The sequence below is a fragment of the Eucalyptus grandis genome, chromosome 6, assembly GCF_016545825.1.
Source record: "Eucalyptus grandis isolate ANBG69807.140 chromosome 6, ASM1654582v1, whole genome shotgun sequence".
In the NCBI taxonomy this organism is placed as follows: Eukaryota; Viridiplantae; Streptophyta; class Magnoliopsida; order Myrtales; family Myrtaceae; genus Eucalyptus; species Eucalyptus grandis.
This window is the reverse complement of record NC_052617.1, coordinates 55,730,872-55,750,292: the sequence shown is the minus strand read 5'-3', so window position 1 is coordinate 55,750,292 and position 19,421 is coordinate 55,730,872. Positions and strand designations below refer to the sequence as shown.

General features: G+C 39.6%; 1 protein-coding gene across 1 annotated transcript; it reads right to left on the bottom strand.

Annotated features, from left to right (window-relative positions):
* Positions 1-16,501: 16,501 nt before the first annotated feature.
* LOC120294563 lies at positions 16,502-18,910 on the bottom strand. Its single transcript, XM_039314719.1, has 4 exons — positions 18,652-18,910; positions 18,164-18,234; positions 17,962-18,081; positions 16,502-16,606 (listed from the first exon to the last, which is right to left on the bottom strand). Exons 1-4 carry the CDS (start codon positions 18,908-18,910, stop codon positions 16,502-16,504), a joined length of 555 nt encoding a protein of 184 aa, XP_039170653.1.
* Positions 18,911-19,421: the final 511 nt, after the last annotated feature.

Sequence of the window (19,421 nt, the reverse complement as noted above, 5' to 3'; positions counted from 1 at the left end):
TAGATGTCCTCATCGAGAAAACCATTTAGAAAAGCCGTTTTGACATCCATCTGGAATATCTCATAATCAAGGTGTGCAGCTATAGCCAACATAATCCGAATGGATTTTAGCATGGCCACAGGTGAGAAAGTTTCGTCATAATCAATTCCTTCTTTTTGACGATATCCTTTCGCCACCAGCCGTGCTTTATAAATTCCAATTTGACCTTCAACATTCATCTTCCTCTTGAAGATCCATTTACAGCCAATTGGTACAATACCATCGAGCAGGTCACCAAGGTCCAAACCTCATTGGAATACATTGAATCCATTTCGGATTTCATGGCTTCTAGCCATTTACCGAATCGATGTCCAACATCGCCTCCTCATAGGTTTTAGGATCACCGGGTTGATCACTATCATTCACAATGAATAATGGTTCAATATGATCAACCGAGTGTCTATAACGAGCAGGTGGGCGAGACGTTCTCGCACTTCTCCTAAGAGGTTGTGTATCGAAGCTCCCACCGAATCGTAGATTGGTATCTGAACTCGGTTGTTTGATACTTCATTATTTTCTTCTTGTAAGACTATTTTCCGCCCAGCACCACTTTCTTGGACGAACTGATTCTCCAAAAAGGAAGCGTGCTTGCATACCAAAATTCTTTGGTCTGAATGAAAATAGAAATAATATCCAAGAGTTTCCTTTGGATATCCAATGAAGCGACCTTGTTCAGATCTTGCCTCCAATTTTTCCATTTTCAGCTTTTTCACAAAAGCTGGACAACCCCAAATCTTAATATGATTAAGACTAGGTTTCCTACTATGCCATATCTCATAGGGCGTAGTTGGAACAGATTTGACGGCACTCTATTCAAAAGATATATACAGCTGTCTCAAGGGCATATCCCCAAAGTGATATTGGCAAATCGGTGTAACTCATCATAGATCGTACCATATCTAATAAAGTACGATTTCTTCGTTCGATACACCATTATGTTACGGAGTTCCGGAGGTGTCCATTGTGATAAAATGCCATTCTCTTTAAGAAAGTCCGGAATTCAGTACTAAGGTATTCACCTCCTCGATCTGATCGAAGAGCCTTAATACATTTTCCTGTTTGTTTCTCAACTTCAGCTTTGAATTCCTTGAACTTTTCAAAGGATTCAGATTTATACTTCATGAGGTATAAATAACCATACCGTGACTGATCATCAGTGAAGGTAATGAAGTAATTATAACCGCCTCTAGCAAATTCATTAATTGGTCCACATACATCTGTATGTATTAATCCTAATATGTCAGCAGCTCGCGCACTTTGTCCCACAAAGGCGCTTTGGTCATTTTTCCTAGAAGACATGCCTCACAAGTCGAGTATGACTCAAAATTTGAAGGATCAATGTATCCATCAGTACTCAACTTGTTAATTCTGTCTTCTCCAATATGACCTAATCGGAGATGCCAAACATACTTTTTATTTGGACCGTCTCTAGGGCGTTTATTAGTTATGGCATTTATATCAATTCTATTTTGCTTATTGACATTGGTAATCACATTACCGGACATTGTAATGGTATAAAGATTGTTGGTTAATATGCTAGAACCAACACATATTCTATTATGATAAATAGAACATACATCATCAACAAAAGAAAATTCATAATTCTCTTTACCCAAACGAGGTACGAGATGATGTTCCTAACAGCATTCTTATAATGCAAACAGTTCTTTAATACCATTACATGTCCAGGAAGGCAAACATAAACGAAAAGTCCCTATAGCTAATGCAGCAACTCTTGCTCCATTGGCAAACGTCGAACAATCTCATTTCGCCCTAGCATCCGCTTATTTCCAGATTCTGCAAAGACATACAAATATGTGAAGTTGCAGCAGAATCTAGAACCCATGAGCTGGATTCAGCACTAACCATAAGATTGGTTTCAATAAGCATAGACACCATACCTTCATAAGGTCGGTTCTTGGGCTTGACCTTCAAGCTCGCGAGGTACCTCTTACAGTTCCTCCTCCAGTGCCCTTTGACACCACAAGTAATGACATTTCCCTTTATCAATCATGGGTTTTGGTTGCACAACAGGTTTGGCAGGCCTCTTCCATTTATTCTTCTTTAAAACGGTCTTACCCTTTGAAGAAGAAGCCTTAGCCATAGCCACTACATTTGGCCTCGTGTTATGCATTTCCTTCTCATAAACTACCAGCATGCTATGTAACTCAGCAAGAGTTTTCTCCATCTTATGCATGTGGAAGTTTTGGACAAAACCAGAGAAGGAATCGGGTAAAGATTGGAGGATCAAATCCACAGCTAACTCATTGTCCATAACGAGATTCAGCCTAGCCAATTCTTCAATGTGCCGATCATTTTCAAAGCATGATCATTAACGGATGATCCTTCAGCCATCCTCATACGGTACAATGCCTTAGATATCTCATATCTAGAGGTTCGACCATTCTCATCAAAGTATTCCTTTAAGTGCAAAATGATCGACCCAAATCTTCCATAGATTCATACTTCTTCGTAATTCATTATTCATAGAAGCAAGCATATATGACCTAACTTTTAAGTCATCATCACGCCACTTATCATAAGTGACACGCTCCTCTTGGGTCCCACCCTCGGAAAGGAGGTTGGCATTTTTCATCAAGCACATACCCAATTTTTTCTGAATTGAGAACAATTCTCAAATTCCTCACCCGCCCGGTGAAATTGGGTCCAGTCAAACAATTCTTGTCAAGTATAGAAGCGAGTGGGTTTGTGGTCACCATTTTCAGAGTAATAATATATCTTTGCAGAAAATAAATTGTTAGCCGTTGTATCTTTCAAAGTAACTATTTCATTTTGGCCTTTAAATGAAATAGATCCTCCCACTAAATTTATATTCGAATCCCATACTCCTTAAGATGGGAAGCGGTAATCTTTGTTGGGTAAAGATTACTAGTGGGGATTGGAGTCCCACTAGTCCAAAGTCCACCTCACCTAACAGTTATTGGTGTCCTATGAACTTAGTGAGTGAACCAGCTTGTTCAACACATCATATGCGAGTTCCAATCATAACTTCGGCCTCTAGACCATGAAAGCCTCACCTAACAGTTATTGGCATCATGATCATAGTTAAGTCTAGCCCATCGTCTCATGCAAGTATTGAAAACACAAATAATTCCCTCACCTAACAGTTATTGGAAATCATTTGGCTCCAACCCCACAGCATCATATGCATAATGGAGTGGTCCAATATTATAAATGGTAATTAACCCCTATGTATCCATAACCGGTTAATTAACCACTATAATATTGGATCAAACCACGACGATGGAAGGCCACGAGTCCGAAACCCGTTTCGACTTAATATTCTTTGTAAGGAGATTTGGGTCGTTATTAACGGTCTCACTTTGCACATTAACCGGTTTAACATGCACGATACCATAAACACAATAAATAAATAGATATCACATAATATCTATCCTATGTGGTGATCATGGAATTATGGTTCAATGGGTCTCGAGCCAAAGAGACCCATTTAGCCATTTTAATGTTTTAATTATATGGACCTGCTCTTCACTTTTTCTTCAATCTTTGAACTCTTCAAAGACCGGGCCCAAAGAGCTCACCGGTTTAATGGCTCCTCCAATGGCTCCTCCTCTCTTGTAGTATTTACATCAATAATTGAAATACTATACTAAAATTACATTTCATAAAAATAAATATAAAAGGAAGGACGCAGCCTCCATTTAATAATTACATCCCCAAAAAGAATACCCGTAATCATCATACATTCATCCATACAATAATCACAACATTTAGGGATTTTTCCATGATCACCACCCTTCCTTATGAGCCATAAATTCAAAATTTAAAGCTCTGGAAGGCATGCATAAAATTCTGCATATCACTTGTAGAATATAAACACAAAGTATAACAAATTACGGATTTTTGATTCAAAATTGATTTAGTTCTAATTTTTGCTTAGTTGATTAAATTTATCATATAAATTAATCAACTTCTATAGGCCACATAAGAGTAAGAGAACCAATTCTCTTAACAAAATAAATTGCCCATTAGAACGCAAAAACATATTTGAACTATAAATCAATTAAACGCACGAAAACGCCTAAGGTTGGCTCTGATACCACTGTTGGGATTTCATGAATCATGTATAAGAAAATTAACGAAATAAACGCAGCGGAAACAAAAGATAAATATTACACATGATTCTCCTTAGGCGTTGTTCGTGCGTTTTAATCAAAAATCTAAACATAAAAGGGAGTTAAACGAAATACCTCTCGAAGTGCACTTTGAAACGAGTCGGTTCGGTTGTTCTACAATTTGAGTCCCACAAGCGTCGGACCTCTAGTTCAGACACACCAACAACGAACGTCGAACGGAGGAGAGAACTTTCGGATATCCACAACTTCGATCGTGCTAGCAATCACGTGGAAAGAATCCGTCGTATTCTTGATGTATAATAGTCACGGCCCGAACGAGAGAATTGTTTCTCTTCCTCGTGTCTCAAAGACACAAGAACACACGCACACTTTTTCTCAATATTCAGCAACTAGAGAACTCTAAATATTTGTTCATGGTGAAGAGCGGATCCGGAACAAGAAGACAATACACACGAAGTCTTTTTCAATTTTTCAGCAGCTATTTTACACTCGTCCTCACTCATTTTATATCAAAAATGACCAGCAACGGTTGCTGATCAATGGACGATCAGCAACCGTTGCTGATCGTCCATAGTGGACGATCGTGCATGAGCGGTTGCTCATGCACGACCATCGTGCATGAGCAACCGCTCATGCACGACAGTGGCATGGTGGTCAGCGGTTGCTGACCATCAATGCTACGAGCATAATGGTCAGCAACCGGCGACCATTACGCTTCGTGCATGTGCACGAATTCGTGCACATGCATGAAGCTTTACTTTTTTTTTTTTTTTTAAATTATTTGTTAATAAGTTAATTTAGGGCATACTACTAACAAGAAAGTGACGTGAGGGAGAGAAGTGAGAGTAGGGAGAAAAACCAAAAAAAAAAAAAGAAAAGAAAAGGGACTACGAAACCGTCTTCTCCGAAACCACCGGTGCCCGCCGTTGCCCACCGCACTGCGCCACCCGCGCCGCCGCAACGCCAGCCACCGCCGCGTCTCGCCACCTCGCTGCTCGCTCGCCTTCGCCACCGCTGCTCCGCCCCACGCCGCGACTTCCAGCCCCACCGCCGACGCCGACGCTGCAGCGGCTCCCTTGGCTTCGCCGCAACCCGCCGGTTCGCGATTCAGCCCGGTCATCGCCGCGCCACCGCACCGACACCGCCGGCGCCGAAACTCCCGACGCCTCGATCCCGATCACCACCCGTCGCCCAACAACTGGACCCAAGTCGGATCGCTATCGACCCGACGCCCGCCGGGCCGCACCCCGCCTCGTCCGCGTGCTCGTGCTACTCCGAGCCACCGAGACGCCGGCGCTTCTTTGTTCCTCCGACGATTGCCGCTGCCGTGCCCGATCTCGCGCCCCGCACTCCCCGTGTTGTCGCCTTCGCCCGGAGACACCGACGGCCCGGCGTTGTTCTCGCTCCGCCCCGTCGCCCAGAGCCGCGAAACGCGACCATCGCCGCACACTACCTCGCTGCAACCGAGCCGAAGCCCTCCACTCCGGCGCCTCCGACGCACCAGCCCGCGAGCCCTCCTCGCCGACCCGCCGCGGACGCCTCGCCGCTCCACCCCGACGCCCGCGCCGCAGCTGCGGGTCAGCCCGCGTTTCGCCGGACCCCGCACCGCCCGTGTCCGCCGCTACAACACCCCAAGCTCCGCCACCCGCCGTCTCCCCGTTTTCGCCGCAGTCCTGGTTGCTACCCAGCCTCGCCGGAGTTCCGACGACCGCCCCACTCCACCACCACGACCCATCACCAAGCACCGTTCTTTGCTCCCATTTTCCAAGCCTTAGGTAGTATATTTTTATTTTTTATTTTTTACTTATTCCTTGTTATGTTAATTTTTTTTTTTTTTAAGTTTAATTATTTGTAGTATTGTATGTTAGTATTTGTAGACCTTGTAGACATTATGAGTTTTATCCAAAATTAAGGTAATTATTAATTTGACCCGTAAGATGTCGAGTCATTTTTTTAATTAATTTAGTTTTTAGGAATTTTGATAATATTTCAATCATTAAATCATTATAGAGTTAAAATAATTGTTAATTTAATCCGTGAGACAATGGATTATTTTTTCGGTTATTTTAATTCTTATCTTTATAATTACTTGCTTGAAAAGATTTTAAAAAAATCAAAAAGTGCATAAAAATCTAAATATTGCATTAGAGCATTTATGTTTAGTAAATTAGGACGGTATTTTTAGGGTTAGTAAATTAGAATTACATTTATAGGAATATAATTTTAGATTATACTTTTAGATGGGTGATTTTTGTTAGGGCTAATTTTAAATAATGTTGGCATGTCTTGATTTTTTTTTTTATAGCTTTTAAGATAAGATATAGTTTAAGTTAAATTGATTCCTAAAATAAATTAGAATGTTATTCACTTTAGATAGTTTAATTATTCTTTATTAATTTCGAATTTCAATAAAAAATCTAGAACTTAGGTGTTTAGGTCCATACATTTCATATTAAAGCAACGCACCTAGATATTTTTAGATTAAGTCAACTTTCATTTAGTAAAACAAAAAGAGGAATAAAAAATGTTATGCATGCCCTATGAATTAGAATTAATTTTTTTCTTAACAAAAAGGAAAATGCTAAAAGATGATCATTGCACCATTAAGTTACTTTCTTTTCAATAAAAAACATTATGTCATTAAAAAAATCAAAAAAAAAATCATTTCCTTGGTTAGTTAATAGGTTAATTCATAATTAATCTCATATCATCATTTGTTAGCATAGGTTGCATATATGCATTAAAAATTGAATCTTCATAAAAAAAAAATCATAAAAGGGTAAGCATGTAGAATTACCGTGTTATTCATCCCATATCACGTAGCACATTCATATTTAGGATTATATAAATTAGATTGCATATATATAGTGATAAGTTTAAGTCATATTATATGAATTGCATCTCGCATGTCATTAAAATAAATTCATGCATATTAAGTTAAATTAAGATTGCATATAATTAACATTTAAAAAAAAAGAAAAAGAAAAATTAGGTGTGTTTAGGACATGCATTTTTATTAGCATTTTTTTATTCGAATGTTATTTTATTGATTGTGCACCCGTATGACCAACATTTGCATGTTAGTAGCTTAGGTTAAAATTAATCAACATTGCCTGCAAAATATTTTTGAAATTAAAATAAAAGGTACCGAAAGGGCGTTAGACTAATCTAGCGTAACCGGTTCCCGACCTCTTGAATCTCGATTCGCAAAAGTAAAGTATTCTCCCATACTTTACTTGGGTTTCTAACCAACCCTAATTGGTTAGTGGCGGCTCCAAATTGAATATAATTGTATGTTTAAATAGATTAATTTCTTAATATTAAGTCGCGTTTGGTAGGACTTGGGAGGGTCCATACCAAGTCTTCGGACTTAATAATCCATTAGCCTTCTTTAGGTAATTGACCACATAAAAAATTCGGGAAGGTCGCGACAGTCAGGAAGCGACTCAAATAAAATCTAAAAAAGTCGGAAATCTTTTGCAGCGCACGGTCAAGTAAAAAGGCGCTAAAACGACAAAAGATATAATTTATAATTACGGAGAGAAGAGAGACGGTAAAAACAAGAGGAAAACCTAGCAAGTGGGCCCTTTATAAGCACATGTTCCATAATGAATGGACCAAATGATATGGCATCACTAGTGTACCTAATATATTATTTCCCTATTTAATCAACAAAAGACGAGTCGGTCGGGAGACGACTCAAATAAAATCTAAAAAGTCGGAAATCTTTTGCAGCGCACGGTCAAGTTAAAATGCGCTAAAACGACCAAAGATATAATATATAATTATGGAAAGTAACCTCTCACGACTCTGAAGTCTCTATTTGCATTTGACTAATTTTATCCTTGTAAGATAACTCATCCACAATTAATTTCCGCAACGATTCTTAACAACTGTGAAGACAAAAATTATGTTCAACCAAACTTAGTATCTTATCAAGAAAAGGATAATCTCACTTTTGTTTTCCTAATATATATAAATATATATTTATATATTTCTCAAGTATTTCTTCTCTCTGGGATGTGTATGTTTCGCGAAAAATTTAATGATATAAGAAAATGCTTTTCAGTAAATTATTTTATAAAAATACAGTTAATTTTCCTTTGTTTGATAATATATGATTAAAAATATTTTTTGATGTTTGGATAATATTGAAAAATGATTTCAATTTTATGACTTTATTTCAAACAAAAAAAAAAAAATTCAAATGTTTTAATTATTTTCTTTTTCTTTTTCTTTTCTTCCCTTTTTTTTTTTTCTTCCTCCCTCTACCGGCAATGACCATAGGCAAACTCGCCTCGCCAAGATTGGGCGAGCTGCATGTTCGCCACCTTGATGGAGCCCGAGCTAGCCGAATGGCCAAGCTTTGAGCTTGTAGGCCCATGTCTTAGCCACTCGTCAAAGGGTTGTCAATAGTAGTTGAGACACTTAGCCGGCGGAGGAAGAAGGGGGAAGAAGGAGAAAGGAAAAGACAAAAAAGAAAAAGGAAAAAAAAATAATAATAAATTCATAATTCTTAAACATAATTAAAAATTCAATTTTTATAATAAATTTTTTATAAGATTTTTTTTTTTATTAATCAAGGACTCTAAGATTAGGAAAATATTTTGAAATGTTTTCTAGTTTTTTTAAAAAGAGAAATCGTTTTCCTGAATTTAAGTTTTGGTGGGAAAAATTTTTCATTAACTAAGAAAATATCTCGTTGACTCATTTTTTTTAAGGGAATCAAATGCTAGAAAATGAGGAAAAAACATTTTCATGAGAAATATTTTCCGCGAAACAAAGGCATCCTGTTGCAAATGGCATGGCGTGAGATCTCTATTGAGATTGCTGTGGAATCTACCTATCGCAAGTGGATATCTCGTTGACTTATCATACAAGAATGCTGAAGATGATAATATATTGCTCTTTATTAGGCTAAAATCTGCAGTTGAAAGATGGATACTATATATTTATTTTGTTAAATTAATATTTGGAGTTTGAATTTGGATAATAATTTGTTAAATCAAATTTTTTGAGAAATATTTTCTCTTGAGGATTTGAATTAGGATGAAGAAGCTCTTGTTTTATGTACTTGCCTTGGACGTACAAAAGAAAACAAGAAGCACTAAAGGATAAAAGATTGGCACACTATCTGTTATTTTATCTATTTAACTTTTAGGGGTAGATAAGTCTTTTGCTAGAGGAGGAAAGGAAAGAAACTCTATCCCCAACTGTAGAAGCCAAATTCTTGTTGAAGTTACGCAAGATGGGGCCTAAGGTCGAAGTCGTTGACTTTGGGTAGAATATAAAGAGAAGTGGGTTTTCCTTGAAGAAAGGGAAAGCCGCACGTCCGCATAAGCCTTGAACACGGACGCCCAAAAAAAAAAAAAAAAAACGGATGCCCCAAGTTCCATCTTGGGGCTTGGGCGTTTGAAAGTTTTTGTGCTGTAAATTTAGGTTATTTATTTATAAATATTTTGGATATGAGATTAAATTTATGAGTGAAAACACTCAAGTATGAGAGCGATCCGATTATAATGAATTATTTATTGCTAACTTTTCTCATGTACATAAATATCGATATTTGGATAGAACTATATAAATATCTTACGTCATCATTATTTATTATTTATTTCTCTGATGATTTTGTATTGACGTAAATTATAAAACCCCGTCACTTCTGCATATTATTTTTCAAGAGGCTTCCTAGAAAGTTAAAGGGCTTCGTCATTTAGAAAGCAGATTTGATAAGAAATAAAATCCTTTGCAGTGTCCCACCCTCAATTTAAAAAAAAAAAAAAAAGAGTCAAGCAAGTCTCTGAGGATAAACGCAAGGCTTTCTAATGAAGGCTGGAGGAGATGCTGCGGAGAGAAGGATTGTCAACGAATCCTACTGATAAAGGGCGAAACATATGGTCCTTCGCTCAAAATTCTTGCAACTGGATTTGTTAAGTAGATTTGATTAATAGGTAACTCTAAATTGGAGGCATGAACAGTTACCGTATTCCGGTGGATACTTGGAAGTCTGGTTTGGACTCAATGACTACTGATCTGGTATCTCTAGGTAGGAGAAAATGGAAACTTGTTATCTCTAATAACACCTCCGAATTGTTTTGATAAAAGAGTTGGTAGACGGTATTGTTTGCTTTGGCAGGAGATACAAGAATCTCATGCCATTGTTTAAGGCCATGGCTTGAAAAGCTAATCGATTGGCATTTAAGTTTGGGGGATCTACATACGTAAATGGAAGATTTCACTGCATATTGAAGAGTGCTAGTCATTGAGCGAAAGAACTTGGAAGGCATTGACACGAGCAATGAAGTGAGGATGTCTTCCAGATATGCAGCTCATCCAAAGTCAGAAGTACCTAGGGAAGGTACTGGGGAAGAGGCAGGAAATTACGATGCAGACGATGGTCGTGACGAGGAAGATGAAGACGAGGATGATGATGGCAATGATGAGAGCCAAAGCGAGGAACTCAGCGAAGGTAAGTGTTCCCCACGATTCTTCTTTTGGTATGGTCTCTAGGCTCACATCTTCGATGGGTCGGCGGAGGAGGAAGTGGGAAAAAAAAAATTAAAAATTCCAAAAATAATTTAAAAATTTGATAAAATTTGTCTAAGTCAATATTAATCGTATTAGGTAAGACAATTAGCGTCTACGTCAGTGAATTCAAGATAAAATTAATCGAATAGATTCAATTAATGAATTATGAAAATATTTATAATTCAATTAATAAAATTGAAAAGTTAAGAATGAATTGGTAAAAATTTTATAGGATTATGACTTTTTGAATATTTTTCTCTTTTATGATATATATATATATATATATATATATATATATTCATTCCGTATCTTTGTATTATGCTCTCGAAATACAAATGAGCTCAATACTAGAAAGAATACTCCCGAGGTTTTGCGAAGCGAATTAGTTCTCTCGTAACCCTAAATCCTAAACCAGTCAGTCCGCCTCTCTGCCTCACTCCCTCGCTCGGCGATGGAGCGACCACTCCCCATTAGGCGTGAGGAGATCGGCCCATGGCATGATCAAGCCCTGAGGAGATCGATCGAATGAAGAAAGAGCTTGAGGTCAAGATGTCTTTCTTGATTATGATCGACCATAACTGCCGATTTTCGCTTGGTCGTTGCGGACGGTTAAGAAGACTCCGTCGACGCCAATCCCAATTCATTTTCTCCCTCTCCTCCTCCGGCGGCTTCACGCCAGCCGCCCGCTGCTGCCTCCTCCTTCACCTCCTCCTCCTCCTCCTCCTCCTCCTCCTCCTCCACCTTTGCATCCCGCGCCTCCGCTGCCACCGTCACCTCCTTCCACAGATCTACCTCCCTGACGCGCGTCAACCTGCACTACCCTGCGCAGTACTCTCCTTCCATCCACTTCTCCCTCGACCACCCAACTTCGCTGTGCCAGTTCGCAGCGCTCACTCAGCGATGGAGCCGCTGAACGAATAGAGCATCGGGTGCGAGGACAACGGCACCTGGACGAAGTCACTAGTCTGCGATTCCTGCGGTAAGCGGGGTGCCCCGAGCAAGCTCTGGGTTTGTCGTGATTGCTTCGAGGAGATCCATCCAGAGATAGAAGAGCTGCAGGTCAAGAAGGAATTCTTGATTTTGCCCAATGAACCCAATGAACTGTTCGCTGATTTCAAGTTGATCGTCAAGGACGAGGACGGTTCCGAGGGGCCTCCGATCGCATGTCACAAAAAAATCCTGGTAAGCATTGCATTGCCATTTTGGATTTGAACTTCGAACTTTTCTTTGATTTTGCTCAAACAGACGATCAGATTCAGTTTCTAGGTTTCCTCTTCCACAGGTTGACCGCTCGCCAGTTTTCGATGCCATGTTGAGGTTTTCATCAGAGAGCAAGACGGGCACGGTTATTATAGAGGAAGCCTCGTATGAGGCTGTCAAAATTTTTGTCGAATACCTTTACAAAGGTAAAAAATCCCTTGCTGATCAACTTGATCATGAAATAGCTAGGAAGCTATTTGTCTTAGCCGATAGGTACCAAGTGATGCATCTGAAGGATTATTTTGAGGATTTCATAGTGTCCCATCTGACATGGGACAACTCTCTATTGAGTTGTTTACTTGGGCGCATGCACTATTCGGACCGTATCGTTGAAGCCGTCATGTCGTTAATGAGGTTCAGCAACTCGGCTAAAGTGAGGGGTCATCCACACTATAAGGTACTCACTGAAGTTGACGAAACCCTTGCGCCGGAGGTATTGGAAGCATATCGTCTTCGACGGTACGAAAGGATTGAAGCAGCCGACACTCCTGTATATTGTTGATGTAGGCTGATAGTGTTGTAAGTGCTTTTCTTCATTTCATAGACCAAAGGAACCAGTAAAAATTTCAAATTTTCCTCGTCTTTTCATACCTGTATTTTTTTTTGAAACAACTCATGACTCTTCCCAAGCCGGTTTCATCTTCTCATTTGTACTATGCTTTCTTTCCATTTAAAGAAGGCACTCGTTTTCTACTTGACATATATGCCTACACTAACATTGGGGTACTGTTTGGATGAGTATAAACATGTCCAGAATCCTCTGAGAGTGAAATTGACAGTTGGATGTATACCTACACTAACATTGCTGCATTCACTTGTTTCATCTGGACTTCTTTTCAATGTTTATCTTGCTTCAAGTTAATGATTGCAATAAGGGAAATTGTCGAGTATTCTTGGTTAGGAAAATATTGCTTCAAGTTAACTGCAAATTTTCCTTAGTTGATTCAATGATGAGTGCCTAAAAGGATCTTTTAACGAAATGCCCATGATAATTTGGTTTTGTCAGTAAAGGAATGTAGCAGAATTTTTTCTGGTATTCAGTGCAAAATAGATTGTAAGCCTTTTGCTGTGCGCTCGCATGTGTAACTTAAATGAAACATTTGTTTAGATCAGAGATGAATGCATGGTCTAATATTGGTGCTTTGGATGACATGGTCTTCTCTCTTCCACAAGAAGGATCAGAAGAAGAAAAAAGAATGGTTAGTTCACCATGATATCATAAATGACAGATCCTCAAATATAGAGAAAAGAACTAGTAATTCTTTTGCATTTGTAAATTTAAACTCAATAAAGAAATAAGTGGTCAACATATTTTTGATCTTGTTATTTTATAAATGTAAAAGTAAATAAGGAAGCAATTCCATACTTCAAATCATAAAACAGTAATAAAATATTTTATTTTCATAACATTCAGAATTTAGTTTATTTAAATATAAACTGAATGAATTGATTTTCTGTTATTTTAGTAATTGTATTCACCATAAGTTATATTTATTCAAAAAACGTGTTGTATATATTTTTAAATTAAACTCTAGGAGATATCGAATTTGTGAAGTAACAAATCCCTAAAAGAAAACTCAGTGGTTGATTGCATGCAACTTATGTTTAGATTTTAATTATGTATGATAGATTAATTATAAAATATAATAATATTGTGCTGAATGTTAGAAATTATTTGAATAATCTAGTGAAAGAAGTAAAATTGACTAGTATGGAGAGGGTGAATAAGCATTATTAAGGATCATCCGTGAGGTGAACTCAACTTGACGAGTAATTTAAGGAATTAACTTTCTAGAGAGATTAAATTTGGATACAAGGTCTACTCATGGGGAACTATGATTATGTCCTACAATCCATGAAAATTTTAAGTTATATATTTGATGTTTGCAGTATGACATATACATTTAAAGTGAGTTGAGATTTGCATAGTGAACACCACCAATCTTGAAAATCGAAATATTCGTGGGTGGCAAGTGGACTTCTAAAAAGTTAAAAGTAATTTTTTCATTTTTACTTTCCGCTAAAATTCAAGATATTAGTTAAATCACAAAAAAGTAGGAAAAAATAATTTGCGAATATACATGTCAAAGTCATGATTTTCAAAGGATTGAAGCATTTTGGGGAAATTGTCCAATAGGTAAAGATATAAATGTTCACTTCGTCCAAGCCCAATAAGCCCAAAACACAAATTCGATTGACCTAAGGAAACGGCATTTTTGACTCTAAGAATAACGAATTAGTCTTTAAATTACCAACGTCTGAAGTAGGGGTGAGCGCGGTTCCCGAGTAGAAACCCCACCTTTCTTCGTCCGCGGTCCGCGCGGCTCCCGAGTAGAAACCACCGCGTAGAAACCCCACCCCTTCTTCTTCCGCCGTCCGCGCCGCCCTTGCCGCCGTGAAGCTCTTCTTCTCTTTTCCGCTTACACCGGCGATGGAGCACGGGAACCCTTGGAGATTGTGGCAGGGGACGACGGAGCCCTAGGCGGAGAGTCTGCAGTGCCGTTCTTGCCGCAAGATGCGCGATATAAGCGACGGATGGTACTGCCCTGAGTGCTTGGAAGGGCACCCGCGGAAGTTGAAGGAGTTAGAGCTCGAGAAAGCATTCTTGACCTTGACTAACCAAGAAAAGTTCGCGGACGTCAGCTTGATCGCCGCGGACGATCCCAATGGAGTCGCGGTGCTTTCTCCTGGTAAGCATTGAATTCCCCTTCCGTCGCTGATTATGCTTTTGATTTTACTGGCATTTTGGGGAATTTGCAAGAGACTCTCGATTAACCCGTATATGTTGAGTTTGAATGTTTCCCGGTTATGATTATTGCATTTTTTCCTTTGATTTTGCCCGCATGCTGGGAATTTGTGAAAGAGACTCCCGTTCCTCGCTTCTGAGTATCGACATTTTCTTCGCATGTTATTCGTCTCTCTTCACTAAGGAGAATACCGCTTGTTATTCTATATGTCGGTGTGGAAGTATTGAGTGTCGGAGGGGATTGCTTTGTCTAGACATAGATTTGCAAGCAAAATTAGGAAAACCAGCCCAGGTACAAGCGAACTGGAAATTTAATGTGTCTTGCTTTTTGTGGGTTATGCATTGCCCTGGGCTTGTAGTGTGTTTCTCGCTTCCTCCTCAGTTCAATTTACATTTTTTTAGGGGAGCTTATCATCTGAAATCGAAATTGGTCGGTGTAGTTGTGAAATCGAGTTTTTCAGTGTAGCTTACTAGTTGACGAGTTTCCTCTTTTAACTTTCTATTTGCAATCAGGCTGGCCGGTCCCCAAACTTTAAAGCCATAATGGAAGAGAGCTGTGCTGACACGATTCAAATAAGAAAGGTATCGCATAAAGCCCTTAAGGCTTTCATCAAATACCTTAACGCATAAAGCCCTTAAGGCTTTCATCAAATACCTTAACTCTGCTGAGGTATGTCTGGACGAGCCAATTGCTCGTGAGCTCTTGGTGTTGGGGAAATGTTATGCCATTAAGCAGCTTCAGGATCACTGTGAGAAGTTCTTGCTTTGAAAGCGATTAACCACAAAGCCAAGCTTCGCTTAAGGCCGTGTTCTTTATCTTCAACAATTTGGATTCGCACCCCGACACCGTGCTGCACCTCATGAAGGAGATGCTCCCGATCTGAGCAATTGATCTAGGTCGAGGTCCTATTTTTTGTGCATAGCAAAGTATGAGGTGCAAATTTTCATTTCATTCATCGGATTACTCGGCTTTTAATCTTTTACCATCGAATTGATGACTTTCTTTGCCTTCTACATATTAATGGCATTTTTCTCGCTGCATTTTTTTTTTTGGTCATGAAAGGATACATGTACTTTGGCTTACGTTGGTGGTTATCCTATATGATAGAACAATTGGCTGAGGAGTTGGTCAAGAGCGCAGGCTATTTTCCTTGAGCTTGCTACATTTCTTTGAGGTTGTTATGTCTGCCTACTCAATGCTGACTACATTTTTCCTAGAGCTTGTTATGTCTGCCTACTCAATAGCTCATAGGAAAGAGAACAAAAGAAATCGTCTAGGAAAAGAGAACAAAACAAATCGTACCATCTTTGGGAAAGAGGTTCGACGCCCATATTTAAACAGCATTATCACATGCAAACACTCCACTACAAATACTGTTATCTATAAACGCCACAAGGAAATGTAACCTTGAAGAGGAAAAGAAGACGTAATCTTCTCAAACACCACAGTCCACAGCTAGGGTTGGGTATATCATTGAAATGACTCCTGCTTCATCAAACAAGGCCAGATAGAGACCGTAGTTTACCAATTAGAGAGTCGATATCAGTATGAGAGCCTCCAATAGCTGCTCACATAGGATGTTTCGACGCTATTGAAATAGAATGCATCAGAGACCAATTTGTCTTTTGGTTGTAAAGCCAACCAAATAATTGTGTCGGCACCTTCCTCTTTAGTTCTGACCTTTGCGAAAAGCCTTATCAAACAATAAGAGATAAATCAGAGTAAAAATAGAGCCAAGTAAATAGGAGGCGGTGAACTAAGAAAGTAACCACAATTAAAAAGATTGCCATACGATTTAGAGAAACCAGGCTAGCTCTTGGCAACTCCTGGTTTCTCAGCCCAACCAGGGTGCACCGAGTAGAAGCTGATCCCACTCTTCTTGTGTACCTCAGCCCACTTTTCTCTTAGCGCTACCTATCAGAACAGATAAGAGATAAGAGTTAACAATGACTATGAACAGTAACATCGTCTAGATGATGCCTCATGCGGGAAGCACAACCTTTTCAAATAATTTGGCAATTCACAATCCAGGTCTTTCTTCCAAAACATCCAGACTTCTCAGCACTCATCGACAGTGACCCGCTCATTGTGTTGGACATGATTATAGAATGTATTCTCGCTAAACTAGAAGAGCATAGGTGGTGAATGCTGTACCCAAGAGCACAGGTGGTGTATCACTAAAGTTCTCATATTTACTTGGCTCTATTTTTACTCTGATTTATCTCTTATTGTTTGATAATGCTTTCCGCAAAGGTCAGAACTAAAGAGGAAGGTGCCGACACAATTATTTGGTTGGCTTTACAACCAAAAGACAAATTGGTCTCTGATGCATTCTATTTCAATAGCGTCGAAACATCCTATGTGAGCAGCTATTGAGGCTCTCATACCGATATCGACTCTCTAATTGGTAAACTACGTCTCTATCTCGGCCTTGTTTGATGAAGCAGAGTCATTTCAATGATATACCCAACCCTAGCTGTGGACTGTGGTGTTTGAGAAGATTACTGTCTTCTTTTCCTCTTCAAGGTTACATTTCCTTGTGGCGTTTACAGATAACAGTATTTGTAATGGAGCGTTTGCATGCGATAATGCTGTTTAAATATGGGCGTCGAACCTCTTTCCCAAAGATGGTACGATTTATTTTGTTCTCTTTTCCTAGACGATTTCTTTTGTTCTCTTTCCTATGAGCTATTGAGTAGGCAGACATAACAAGCTCTAGGAAAAATGTAGTCAGCATTGAGTAGGCAGACATAACAACCTCAAAGAAATGTAGCAAGCTCAAGGAAAATAGCCTGCGCTCTTGACCAACTCCTCAGCCAATTGTTCTATCATATAGGATAACCACCAACGTAAGCCAAAGTACATGTATCATTTCATGACCAAAAGAAAAAAAAATGCAGCGAGAAAAAAATGCCATTAATATGTAGAAGGCAAAGAAAGTCATCAATCCGATGGTAAAAGATTAAAAGCCGAGTAATCCGATGAATGAAATGAAAATTTGCACCTCATACTTTGCTATGCACAAAAAATAGGACCTCGACCTAGATCAATTGCTCAGTTCGGAGCATCTCCTTCATGAGGTGCAGCACGGTGTCGGGTACTGAATCCAAATTGTTTAAGATAAAGAACACTGGCCTTAAGCAGAAGCTTGGCTTTGTGGTTAATCGCTTTCAAAGCAAGAACTTCTCACAGTGATCCTGAAGCTGCTTAATGGCATAACATTTCCCCAACACCAAGAGCTCACGAGCAATTGGCTCGTCCAGACATACCTCAGCAGAGTTAAGGTATTTGATGAAAGCCTTAAGGGCTTTATGCGATACCTTTCTTATTTGAATCGTGTCAGCACAGCCCTCTTCCATTATGGCTTTAAAGTTTGGGGACCGGCCAGCCTGATTGCAAATAGAAAGTTAAAAGAGGAAACTCGTCAACTAGTAAGCTACACTGAAAACTCGATTTCACAACTACACCGACCAATTTCGATTTCAGATGATAAGCTCCCCTAAAAAAATGTAAATTGAACTGAGGAGGAAGCGAGAAACACACTACAAGCCCAGGGCAATGCATAACCCACAAAAAGCAAGACACATTAAATTTCCAGTTCGCTTGTACCTGGGCTGGTTTTCCTAATTTTGCTTGCAAATCTATGTCTAGACAAAGCAATCCCTTCCTACACTCAATACTTCCACACCGACATATAGAATAACAAGCGGTATTCTCCTTAGTGAAGAGAGACGAATAACATGCGAAGAAAAATGTCGATACTCAGAAGCGAGGAACGGGAGTCTCTTTCACAAATTCCCCAGCATGCGGGCAAAATCAAAGGAAAAAATGCAATAATCATAACCGGGAAACATTCAAACTCAACATATACGGGTTAATCGAGAGTCTCTTGCAAATTCCCCAAAATGCCAGTAAAATCAGAAGCATAATCAGCGACGGAAGGGGAATTCAATGCTTACCAGGAGAAAGCACCGCGACTCCGTTGGGATCGTCCGCGGCGATCAAGCTGACGTCCGCGAACTTTTCTTGGTTAGTCAAGGTCAAGAATGCTTTCTCGAGCTCTAACTCCTTCAACTTCCGCGGGTGCCCTTCCAAGCACTCGGGGCAGTACCATCCGTCGCTTATATCACGCATCTTGCGGCAAGAATGGCACTGCAGACTCTCCGCCCAGGGCTCCGTCGTCCCCTGCCACAATCTCCAAGGGTTCCCGTGCTCCATCGCCGGTGTAAGCGGAAAGAGAGAAGAAGAGCTTCACGGCGGCAAGGGCGGCGCGGACGGCGGAAGAAGAAGGGGTGGGGTTTCTACGCGGTGGTTTCTACTCGGGAACCGCGCGGACCGCGGACGAAGAAGGGGTGGCGTTTCTACTCGGGAACCGCGCTCACCCCTACTTCAGACGTTGGTAATTTAAAGACTAATTCGTTATTCTTAGGAGTCAAAAATGCCGTTTCCTTAGGTCAATCGAATTTGTGTTTTGGGCTTATTGGGCTTGGACGAAGTGAACATTTATATCTTTACCTATTGGACAATTTCCCCAAAATGCTTCAATCCTTTGAAAATCATGACTTTGACATGTATATTCGCAAATTATTTTTCCTACTTTTTTGTGATTTAAATAATATCTTGAATTTTAGTGGAAAGTAAAAATGAAAAAATTACTTTTAACTTTTTAGAAGTCCACTTGCCACCCACGAATATTTCGATTTTCAAGATTGGTGGTGTTCACTATGCA